Consider the following 12,773-nt stretch of genomic DNA (forward strand, 5'->3'; position numbering starts at 1 on the left):
ACATGATCACCCTATTTAGGAGATTAACTCATCTGCTTTTGTTTCACAAGAGTATTTGGGAAATATTCAACACCTAGTCAGCTCTGGAAGCTGATACATATTTAACAAACTTAATAGGTCCTGAGGCTGAGCAAACCAGCCAAACAGCTTTTAAACTGAAGCTCAGCAATTCTAAAAAATGAATCTGCTGGGAGAGAAGAGTTCAGAGAACCTTATAGGAACCACATTTCACATTGTCTTAGCTGGCACTGTAACAGATTTCTCTGGTAATATATTCAGCATTTCTTGTCATCTCTGTGTAAACTGCTCTGTCTGTTTCTCTAGTTACAGACTTATTTTTTTAATTCACGACCCAGAGCACATGCCCTGAAATAGATTTTTAATGATTTCAGGAAAGGATTGTGAGTTTTAATTCTGGAATTTGCTTTGTGCATAATCTTTTTCTTTTTTTTTTTGTTTGTTTTGTTTTCCCCACTCAATTAAACATCACTTTAACCTGGCTGGGAAAGGCCAACTAAGACATTACCATTTAACATCCTGAGACCGTCACCTGATGTGGCCTGTTTAAGCGCCTGTTCCACTTGTTCTCTTCTCTTGGATTCAAATTCCAAAGCTTCCTGCAATTTTCTCTTTGCCTTTTTTTCTTTCTTCAATCGTTTCTGAATTGTTGCTGAAATGTAAAGATATTGTAAGAATGGCTGTTAAAGCACAATTAATATATAATGGAGACAGTGAATGATTTTAGGTTCAATATTGAAGGCCCCAGTTCTAGCTAAAAAAAGACAAATCTGGCATCAATCTGATAGAACAACAAAAATACCCCAAGGCATATCCTGTAGTGAAACAAGGAACAACCCGAAAGGGCTTTAGATCTTGTTAAAGATCTTAAATCTTATTCTCAGTCTGGGACAGTCCCATGGATGAAGTCTCCTGACCAGAAGGTAACAGGCTCAGAGCCAGCCCAGTGGTTCATGGTACACAAACTTCACCAATTTGGACTAAATTCCAGCTCCAGTTCTGCAGAGTTTGGTTGAGCAGAACATTGGCTTACATTAATTTCTAGCAACTGTAGCAATGTTCATCCTCAAATCAATCTCTCACCCTTCATTCTAACCTTTTTTCCTTAATGCTGAGTTACATGGCACCCTCCTCCTCCAGTAGTTTTATCTAGAAACATCATCCAAGCACACAGGTCCCCTGATCACTCCTCATGGATGCAGGAAGGCTTCTGAATGTGTCAGAGATTGGGTTTGGTTATATTTTATAACCTTAAAAGGAAATTAAATAGATTTCTGCATGTGAACTGTGTGCAGTCTTGGAGAATCTGCAGTATCAGCAGCAATGCTGTACTGAGTGAAATCCCATGGCATCAGTTGGTAGATTTTCTGGTGAAACTGGAGCAGCAAATGGGGGAACTTCAAAGCAGAAGTGAACTACGGAGAACCACTGCCCAAGGCAGAAGCCAGGTGAAGGGCTACTGAGAAGCTGGGTTAAGGGGGTGCATGCTGAGAGGATATAACAAATGCACAGAGAAGGTTGTGTACTGAGTAACAGGTGTTTTTGCACTTTATCACTAATGGGAGAAAAAAGAGGGAAAGCCAAAGAAAGGAGAAAAAGAAAAAAAAGCATTGTGTGTATGTTGAGAATCTCAGAGACAAATTAAAAGGGTCCTTCTGAGGTAGAAAGCAGGTTGAAAACAAGCTTGAAACGTGGATAAAGAGTAGTATCTTCATTAGCAATTTCTGCTTTTAACTGAAGCACTCCATGAAACAGTGGATTGGCTGTTTGGACTTAAAAGAAGCAACAAACAACACTGCAGTGTCCTGTACAGCTCTGCAGTGCATCTCAGTGCTCTCCACAGGAGCCTCAGCTTCTCTCCTTCCCAGGCACAAAGCAGCAACTGCCTGGACAACCTCATCCCCAGGCCGTTGGTACAGCCAGGTGAGATCTGGCAGGGAGCAGAAGTGTTCCTGACTAACCTCAGTCTTAAACTCAACTATAAATACAGTTAAAACTGTAACTTGAGAAACGTATTAATTGTAGCCAGATGATCGATCAATACCTTAATTGGGAACTGCAGACATTGGCTGTGGTTGTATTGCCTCACCTATATAAATTCAAGCAATAAAATGTACCTTTTAAGCCTTTTCCTTTTCAAACCCTCAATCTTAACCCCATATTTAACCTTATCATTCACCAGCACCAGGCTACCATTAGTTGGGACAGAACTACATCTAAAATATCCACCTTTGCCAACAGCAACCCTTCCTGTGCTCCTGCTGGCTTACAGACTGTCCTTATTATTGTTATGAAATTATCTTTTAGGGGCTCTTACACTTGCCTTTTCACCAATGCTGCACGGATACTTTTTTGTGTCTCCTCTCTGTATGACCTGCAGCTCCTCCCTTCCCTGGTCTGAGCTATCTATTTGAGAGCCAAGTTTGCTAGTGTGTACACTCTGGCAAATACTGCTCACAAGTAGTATTAAAATTAAAGTAATTTATACAAGCAGTATTTTGCAACCCCTTTTATTAATGTGCTTGTCCTATATATAAGATACCTATGAGTTTCAAACAAAAATATTAGAAAATTGTCTAAAAAAAAAGGAATAATTATTGCAAAAGGCACAGTATTTAGGTAACTTTTGGTGACCACTTGTTCATTTGAGTTCTTACTGTCTTTTACAGATCCTCCTGGATTGTGAATGGTCCAGGGGAAAAGAAAACATTGTTACATGGAAAACCTCTGAGACAATAAATTATGAGTATCAAAATGTGATCTGCAGAACATAACTCTGGACGCTGAGCAACCCATGTGAAAAAGCCTATATCTGACTTTCTCCAATAATAAAGAGTTGCATGTGGACATGATGTGGAAGAGCCAGAAGACAAGGAAGTCTGTGAATGGCATAAGGGTTTTGCTGACTGAGCTGTGACTGCAGAGGTGCACAGGGTGCTGTCTGCCTATATGGAGGTAACTTGTTTGCAGGGATACAGCAGTCCAGTCTCATCCCTACTGGGACTGAGCTGATCCAACAGTTCTGAATGCCCACTGAAATGTAACAGCCTCAGTGGTATCTACCTTCACAACTCCACCTAGAAGTGACTTCTTTGGCTCTCTTGCCTTTCTCTGTTGCCTCTTACCAAGAAGTGGTGCTGCAGACAGCTCTGTCCTACACAATTCAAAATGCACAGGAAGCCAGTACTTGGCACCTACATTTTTGGTCTTATCTAACTTTATCTTTCTGATTTCATGGATGTAATCTAGAAGTTAGCTGTGGGCATGTCAAGTCCTATTCCTCTCCTTCAGATGCAGATTTGAATTTTAAACAGAATAGCACAGCGAAAAATTCAGATTTACCAATTTAATTGCCTATTATTATCAAAAGCTTCTAAACAGTCATGGTTTTGTCTTAGAAGGCCCCACATGGGAAGTGCTATTGTATCTCACCCTCCCAATGGAAAAAAATAATTATCTAGGGTTATTTGCTTCAGATCTTGCACTTGGGTGCAAGTTTCTCATAGTTCCAGCTATTTTGTTACAATGAAGTTCTCTACAAGAGAAGATAACAGACCTAAACTAAGGAATGTGGGCTAGGTAAGTCACAGAATTACCCGAATTACAACATACTGTCTTTCTCACTGGTCCTCAACTGGAGGCTAATAGCAGAAAAGAAATTAAAGCTGTCAAATGAAGAAATCAGGCTGGGAATACACAGACAGGGTGGCAGTAACACCAGCGAAAGCCATGACACTGCATCAGCTTTCCTCCCCAGAGCCAGCCCAAACTCTCTGCAGCCAGTTGCCTTCCATGAAATCCTCCTTCAGCCACAGTTCTGTCTGTGTACAGAAAAGTGGGCTTCACTCTGGTTTGATGAAACATAAATCATTACCAGTCCAGCCCTCTGCTGCATTACACTGACGTACAGATGTCACTTAATTCCGAGTCCTCAATAGCTCCAGCTGGAAATGCCAAAGGGTTATTCATTTAATAGATATCTACACTTCATTTTTCAGTCACTCACCTCTGCTTTGCAGCTCAGCTGTGAGTTGCCTTTCCAAGCTCTCTCTTAGCTCTCTCTCTCTACAAAGCTCCATCTTTAACTCTTTCTTTTCCTGCTGTATCTGTTTTTCCTGGACTCTCGCATTGTCCACAGCCACCTTCAGTAGGCCCTAAAACACACACAAATGGAAGGTCTGAAAATAGCATTTTGCTTCAGCAGTGAAAAAATGCATTATTATTTTTACACCCTCTAGGAAAACAGACAAATTTTAAAAAGCAGGAACCTATAGACCTGGAATGCAACTAGGCATTTAAAAGAGCTAAATATTATCTACGAGCAATTTTGTGACATGGAATCACTCAGTATAGGTTTTGCTAATTCATCCTACTGATGTGGCTTATCCCAAATGGAGTGCCAGATCATTGCTGACCTCAGAAAACTGCAAGGAGAAGCAAAAGTGGAATAATGAGACTGGTAAATTTTAATATGACCATTACTGCCATCTATTAATTCAAACAGACAATGTCTGAAACCCTTTCACAATTGGTAACATCAGAGAGTGGAAACCTAAGCATTACATTAAATAAAAGCAATTAGAATTGCAGATACAAAATAGTTTCTGAAACTTTTCAAAGAGATTGAAAAAGAAACACATTTTATCTATAATGATGTAGCCTGGCCCTATAGAGAATAATTTACCTGAATGTTGGTTAATAGTGTTTCTACTGATGAAAGACCATCAGCAAAAAGAAATGGCGCCGGAAATCCAGGAGGCAAGGCCTGTCCAGCCAGTTGGACTTTATCTAAGGTTGGTTTCATTATGGGAATGGCAATTTGGACCTCTTCTGTAAAGATAGGTTTAAAAGCAACATCAGAAAGCATTGGAAATATAGGTAAGTGTAATTTCTAGAGACTAGCATTCTGTTTACCTGAAAGTCAAAATACAAGTGCATTAGTAAAGCTGACATTGTTTCAGCCTTTGGGCAGCTGTGATTGTTGCTAAGGAAAGTTTACAAAACAGTACAAAACAATAATAAATACATTGAAGACTATAACTTAGCTGTAACACGGGCTCTGCATCTTGAATTCTACAGAATTATACTATAGAATTATTAACAGTATTACCCAGTTCATGAAACCTGAACGACCTTTCTTCCTTTGATCGTGTTTGCCATTCTGTGATCTGCATTTTTTTGGTGCTATAACCTTGACAGAATTCTAATCAAGAAATGCATCCCACCTCTTTACTCCCTTCCCCTTCTCAGCAGTGAACAAACCCCCGAGTCATGCCCTCCTGCTTAGCGAGCACCAGCTCCACCTTGTCAGGGAAGTGTCAGCGCAGGTTTCTTAACGAGCACCTTGCTGCTGTCAGCCTTTCTGGTCACAGGCAGCAGCCAGACATGCTTTGCTGAGTTATCTCTACTGGAGGCATGAAGAGAGCTGGGGGTGGGGGTGACACGAGTGGCTGGGGAGGAGCAGGCATCCAGCCCAGGGCTCCTGCCATTCCCTGCACAGACCCAGCTGCCCTGGGAGCTCCCCCTTCCCGTGCGGTTCCGAGGAGATCATGATGCTATGGAGCAAGTTGTGCCCAGGCAGGAGAAACGTGACCCGGAAAGAAGCAACAATGTTAGGAAGTCTTTTTCAAAAATCCCTTGAATGGTGTGATGAGTCAGTACTGCCACCAGGGAACTCAGCTCCGAATGGGATAATTTAAACATTTTAGGATCGTAAGCGTGTCTCCTTCGCTCAGGTCCCTAGAAGTACCCCTGCCCCACATATGCATGGGAAACATGAAGTTAATTGCTGCAAACCACAGAATTCAAATCCAGCAGTCTTAAAGCCAAACTGTGAACACTTCTTTTACTCTGAAATGCTAAAAACCCCTACTTCTGTGTAACATTCCAGGGAAACTCAAGTCTATCCATACTATGTTCTGGTGCTTGCAGAAATAATGAGGAATATCTTCTCAGCAATTCCTTTTTAGTAAAGCTTGCAGCTCATGTATTGCTCAGAAGTTCATGATGTGTGTGTGTTCTAAGTGCAACTGCACAGCCAGTCCTGATAGTTTCATTTGTCCTATCAAAGCTGGGATCTACAATTAGACCACACCATATTCCAAAGACCTCCTTCTCCTACCTCTCTTGTTTAAAAAAACCCCACAACACCTCAGAAAGAATCTGACAACAACAAACTAAACCAGGGTGTCTCTACAGCACTGCTATTGCCTACCTTAACTAACTCCAGAAGCATCTACTGAGCAGCAAGTGCTAAACACATCCCCCGACAACAAACCAGGAGCACTGGCAGTTTTCAGGTATTCTTTGAAATCTGTGTTTGGGGAGTGTTGTGCTCTCAGTGTGACAGTTCATTAAATGGAGCATCTTCATAATGATTTGTCAGGACTAATAACAACAGCCAGTAACCTCTACACATCTTCGTGGCCACTGTTGTAGAGCTGTGTTCAGGGAACTTAAATGATGCATTTAAAAAAAACCAAAAAAACTCTGGTAACATGCTCAGACCATGGAGTTTGTGCTGATTCAGATACACCACTTCTCTTGTTTAAATATCTTATATCCCTGACAGTTTTTAAAAGAAACTGATTAGTTGTTGCATATGATGCTATACAGAATAGTATCTAAGGCATGGAGTCACAAAAGACTAAACCAAAGTGGCATTTAAAAGAGAAAGGGATCCATGAAGTATGCATAACAAAACTAGGGCTGCTTTAAAATCTCTAGAAATCTCCACTATTTGGAGATGAAAATAATAACATTAAATTGGCTGAAAGGAAAATTACTATTGACTGTGAAGACAGGTTGCATGCTCTATGGTTTGTAATGTTACTGTACAGCAGATTGAAGTTTCAAAATAGTATTACTCTTCTTTAAAGAGATAGACACAGCTAAATTAGGTGCTGCTTGCTGCAGTGAGGATCAAATGCAAAAAGAATCATATTTCATCAGACCTAGTCAACACCAGGAAAATAAATAGAAATATAAGAGGTATGCAGGCAATGATTCATTTTGATAATCTGGCCCAAGAGAGACACATAGAGACAGCACACAGATCTAAGCTTCTACCAAAAGACAAATAGGACACAGAGGGTGGGAATTGGGATGACAGTGTAGCAGAGGTCACATCGATTTTCAGCAGCAGTTTTCACACAGATGAGATAACCCTGGACTCTATTTGGCCCATTGTTCATATCCTACCTGTCCCAGAAGCAATAAATTTCCAAGTCCCAGAAAAAGGGCAGTAAAGAAGAAGGATTCTACTTATGACTTCTTATGATTAAGTTTTTGTGCTAACCAAACATGCTTTGCAGACCAAGGTCACATTGCATGTTAAAGTCTGTAATAGCTGGAAACTAGAAGCAGCATATTATGTTGTAGCGTATATGGGTGGAAACTGTCAAACCATTCATCTTTTTTTTTTTTTTTTTTCTGATTGAAATCACACTCTGCAAAGAAGAATGATAAATGCATTAGAAATCTATTTCAATCTTGTAATAGGTCTTCACATCTGAATGGTGTCTACATCTTGCCCATATTCTGAGTAAGTGCACAGTTAGGCAGAAATTTATTAGCTAGACTGGAGAAATCGTAATTGGTAAAGCAATTAAAAATGGCACATTGGAAGCATTTCTTGTGGATTGTATCAAATGCGTCTCTTTAGTGGAAAAGAAGTTGATTTAAGCATTTTGATTTTAAAGAACACTGAAAATATAAATTCTAAAGGCTGCAGTCACACATACAGTACAACAGAATAAGCAAGAAATAAAGCTGGGACAACTGCAATCTAACCAAGGACACAAACAACCTTCCTATTTACTGGAGTAATGTGGGAACTACTTTTATCGAGCTTGTTTGTTAAACCTGCCATGCTTTATAATAGCACTCAGGAATCCATTTAGAGTGTGGTCTTTTTATTTTAATTTCTAGCTGGCATCCAGATGAATAGAGGAAAGCAAGAATTGTGTTGCAGAGAAAAGCAGCACACAGCACACACTGACAGCAAATGGGACATTATCCTGGGAAAGCACGTGGAAATCTGCTAGAAAGTTTCTTGTTCTTAGTTCAGTATCCTAAAGTGTTTCATCTTCTGCCTAAGTTGTAGAAACAGGCATTGGAAAAAGAAGCATCAAGCTGGAGGCAGCCCTGGGAACACGGGGAACACGAGTTGCTCCCTGCCTGACAGAGCCTGCGCCAGCCAGCCCGCGGCTCTGTGGCCAGCTGGGTCATGTTCTGTCTGAAGGCCTATAAACCCTTCAGTCACATGCCTGAGACACCCGACGTGTTGCACCCCTCTCAAAACTAGTTAGAAATACTAAAGCTACAATTTACATCTTGCCTAACACCAAGTTACTTCTTCATATAACACCTTAAAACTATCTGGAGCTGTATAAGCATTATCTACCTCAAATAGCTCACAGAATTAGAACTCATGCGTAAAAAAACATGTTGTATTGTGGAGAAGAGAGTAGTAATTTATACAAGATGTATGTTTATTAAACTGTTAGTTACTAACCAAGACATTTGATCTCAGAAAGGCTTCAGACAGCATTAAGAAGACAGTTCTGGACACAGATGGCAGCTAGGTCACTCCCTTTCCCTGCCTGTGGCACACAATTCAGAAACCTAAGGGCTAAAATGGTTTATTGCAATTATAATTCTTTGAGCTTTGTATCTGAGTGGTGGGGATTACATGTAATGGGCCATAGTTGCAAAAGAACAGCCTAGATACTCTAATGGGACTTTCGTGACTTTTAATAAAACAAAACAGAGGCTCTGCACCATCAGCTGGGCTGTATGTGTTCCTCGTCTCTGAAAATAAAGACACATTTTTATTTAAAATTTATTTGCCCAAAGATTTTATAGAATCATCCAGACTGATTCATTTTTAGAGTGGCAAGAGATCCCTTGACTTCCAGTTCAGCTTCATCACCAACAAGTGGTAGGCAGCAGTATTTTGACAGAGCACACATTCCAATTTTTGACTGCAAAAAGCAGTTTTCCAAAAAAGTGGGACTTATTTTCATTTTAAACCTTGTCAACTTCTGTGTTGCTTAACTAAAATCTAGTCTATTTCTTTTCCAGTAAGTATGAAAAGTCTGTAATCTGAAGCATTGTTTATTTAAAATATTTTCTATCTGTAAGCCTGCAAGGACAGGGTTATCTGTCTTCAGTGTCTTAATAACTCTGAAAATCCTCTGTAAACCTCTGCCTGCTTTTTTTCTCCCTCACCCATTACTTCACTGCCAGGAATTGAGCACTTCTGTTCATCAGTGAGAAAAAAGATACCTCCTCCTAACCTGGCACCAATCAGACCTAGAAATTTATAGCTTTAACCTTGTGATTCAGGTGCCAAATTTAAAGTCGCTGCTGTTTTTCTTAATTACAGTCCCTGAATGAACAGGGTCAATGAATGCAATTGGGGAGTAGCTGATTAATCCAGTGCACTGGCTTTAAATCAGACTTTATTTCATTTTCAAATGATTGATACAGCTTGAGAGCACATGAGCATTTTTCACAACTGAGCTTTGCTATAAAGAAACTTTAAAAATAGTATCTGATCTGATAATCATATATACATTTGCAGGCTGCCTTAAAAGCTTTTGGAAATCATCCCAAACCAGTAACACCAATATCCTCTGCTTCACAGTCTCTGTCTCAGCCGGGCACTCTGCAGTCACTTCACTGTCCTGAAGAAATGTTTAATGAAACCTTTGCATTCGTTTCAGCACAAGGGGAATATGTAGAATGTGTCTTTTACATTCAGAGCAATGTGCTGGCTTAGGAAAAAGTGAGCATTTGGAGTAGTAAAAGAAGGGAAAGCAAACTGTGCAAGCAATGCAATCACCACTGCTCCACAGACCTGTTCTCAGGGATGATGAGGGAGTGTTTTCCTGAGGACATCATAAAGCAGGGACTTAAGTGCAGGGACAGGAGGAGGAGGCAAAAAGCAGATAAATGAAAATTTCACTAGAAAAGGCTGAAATTACAGTTTACAAATTGTCTTTATCTGTGCACTCTTTATCAAGAGGTGTGTAATTATACAGCTTTGACATTTTCATCAATGTACTCTCATTAATAACACAGAAAATTATACCTATTTATAACTGCAACGTATTTACAATATACGCTGATGTTCACATGGCACTGGCAGTAAAACACTTGAAAGTATTTTATTAATGCAAATCTTACCAAAAAAAAAAGGCCCAAGTGAGATGAGATACCAGGTTTGCAATATTAAGAAATGAAATGGAGAAGCAGTGTAATCCACTAGCTAGGTGTCAGAACCAACGTGCCTCCTTACAAGTAACTTCAGTGTTCAATGTGCACAGATCAGGTAGAACAAGTACAACTGCTGTCGCCTGATTAAACTCTGTTCATTAAGGAGAACAGAAGTACAATTAAGGCTACTAATAAATATACAAAAAGCCTTCAGAAAGACTACAGTTTATATGCAGAGCAATTATTTACAGTTTATAGTTTGTCTGTGTCTGCTTTCTCCCATGAGCTGCCTCTCAGGCAGGTTTTGATAACCTGGATTCCAAAACATTTAAAGTTGTTCAGTGCTTCAAGTTGCTTCTTAATCTACACAGAGGCTTAAGTACTATTGATCTGCACTTTCCATATGGCAACTGAAAGCAGCTAGTTTCTTGTAGCTACCAACAGGACCTTGTCCCTCCTCACACCCACGAGAAGGAGTTATTTCTACTGACAATAGACAGAAGTGAAAATGTGAACTATTCATTAAAAGGCTGGTAACAAACTGCTGTGGTGTGGAAAAGAGGTGGAAAATGAAACAGAATAAACAAAATCCCCCTCATGGTCATTATCAAGAGGTTATAAAAATGTCCTCAGCCAACTCTCCTATTAACATTCACAAAGGTTTTTTCTTGTGGAGATTTTTAAGCATCACTGCAGTCTGACTATTCTACTGAGATTTTCAGCTGTCAGATGAGGATGGGTAGGAGGAACTTGCCAAGAAAAAAAATAAAGATTCTTCGATTTTCTTGGCGGATTCAGCTTTTCCCTATTAATGTTGAGATTATTTCTTCAACTATTTTGTTGCAAATATTTATGGCTCCATATGGAACAACAGATGTTGAAGGGAAGGGATAGCAGAAAAGATTTCATTTTCAGCAATTACCCTGCTACTTGTTGTCATACTGTAGGTGTTCTTAGTGCATCTATTTTACATACCACCCTGTCCTTTCACACACTGCAAAAATGTCAGTTTGGATAATTAATGTAATAACTTTAGTCCAAATAATTTCCAAATTATTTATTTATGAAAAAAATATATGTATATATAAATAGGATAACAGGAGGAAGAAATCAGGAAGGAATGGGAAGACAGCAGGACTGCTTTCCGTGTCCTTCTGGAATATTTTATCAGGAATCAGTTTCTTGCAAAGCTGCATTAGGGCCTAAATACAAAAAAATTTCCTTTTTTCATTTAAGACACATTCCAGTGACTGTTACCGAGAGAAATCATAAAGGAAACAAAACCCCCAAGCTATCCAAGAAGCAGCACAGTAAACAGTAAAATTATTGCCTAAGAAAAGTGAAGAAATGGGGGCTGGGTGTGATAAGGATGAACAGGACCTGGTTGCTGATGTTCAAGCTGAGGAAAGGTTTGATAACTAAGAGTGGGGCTCCCAGAGGCAGCCAGAGCCAGGGGCAGAACACCCGTCCCCCCCCCAGCTGCCAAGATCCACTGGCAGGGGAAGGGCCTGGGGCAGGTCCTGGCCAAGCACCACTGCCAGCAGGAGCAGCATGTTGAGATGGATCAAGGAGGCTGCAGGGATCCTACAGCCCTGTGTGGGGGCCCTGGGAAGGGTGGGGACTGGACCCCCCACAACTGCAGCTCCACGCACTGTGCAGAATGGGCAGGACAAGCTGGCAGCTGCCTGCAAAAGCCACCTCCCCAGGTCTGTCAGAAGGGTGAGGTGCCCTGGCACAGGCCAGCTGTGCTGACACCAGGTAAGTCTGCAAAGGCAGCACTAGGGTACTGGCAAGCAAAACCGTCTACCCCAAAAAAGGCCTTCTGTGCCTCCACAGCTGGGGAATCTCTTTCATGTCCCTCTCATTGTAACAAAAATATACAATGTGCTTTTAAGTAATTTTCATCAACTACTCCCTTTATTGAAGTATTTGGTGGTATAACCAATAATTTGAAACAGATCTCATTAGAAGGATTCCATTTTTTCCTCTTCACAAAACCCAAACAACCATGTAAGTGCTTCCAGATAGCTGTGATCAGTGGGACCAGGTTATCACCAGTATTGCACACGTGCCCGTGTTCCCATTTTGCACCAGAACTCTGCCTGCCTGCTAAAGCTGCTCATGTGCCACCAGGAAGAGCTGTGAAGCTGTCCCCCTGGCCCAGGGACTTATTCAAATGCCAGCTGTGTGGATGCCAAGGGCATGCAAAGCAGAGACTCTGGGTTTCAAATGGCTCTGTTCCTTCCCCAAAGTCTGTCTTCCTGATCTCAAGCAAGGCTGGGATGAAGACACTTGCTGCTTTCTGGGGTCCAGGCAGCAAGCAGAAGTCCTCCCTGGCCATAAGGAAATCCAGAGGCATACAGAACTGAGCAATAAAGAATGATGTTATCCCCTGACATCAAAGCTTAGTGACCACCAGCAGAAGTGACTGGTAGCCAGGGAGCCAGCTGAGGGGCTTGGGGTGCCATCAGAACCAGGTAAAGGAACTCTAAACCTCAAAGCAAGTGTAACTGGTTTTGTAATGTTTGCCTTCT

General features: G+C 40.8%; 1 protein-coding gene across 4 annotated transcripts in view; it reads right to left on the reverse strand.

Moving 5' to 3' along the window:
• The window catches only part of DACH2 (dachshund family transcription factor 2), a 284,957-nt gene that overhangs the window by 11,792 nt on the left and 260,392 nt on the right, over positions 1–12,773 (reverse strand). For 3 of the 4 annotated variants that reach the window (XM_051630492.1, XM_051630493.1, XM_051630490.1), the window contains 3 exons: positions 4,703–4,848; positions 4,025–4,172; positions 527–670 (listed from right to left, as the gene is read on the reverse strand). In XM_051630492.1, coding sequence (XP_051486452.1) covers positions 527–670; positions 4,025–4,172; positions 4,703–4,848 — 438 coding nt within the window. The remainder of the gene's footprint in view (positions 1–526; positions 671–4,024; positions 4,173–4,702; positions 4,849–12,773) is intronic. The other variant, XM_051630491.1, reaches the window with a different exon arrangement.

This window comes from Apus apus, chromosome 12, assembly GCF_020740795.1.
Source record: "Apus apus isolate bApuApu2 chromosome 12, bApuApu2.pri.cur, whole genome shotgun sequence".
In the NCBI taxonomy this organism is placed as follows: domain Eukaryota; kingdom Metazoa; phylum Chordata; class Aves; order Apodiformes; family Apodidae; genus Apus; species Apus apus.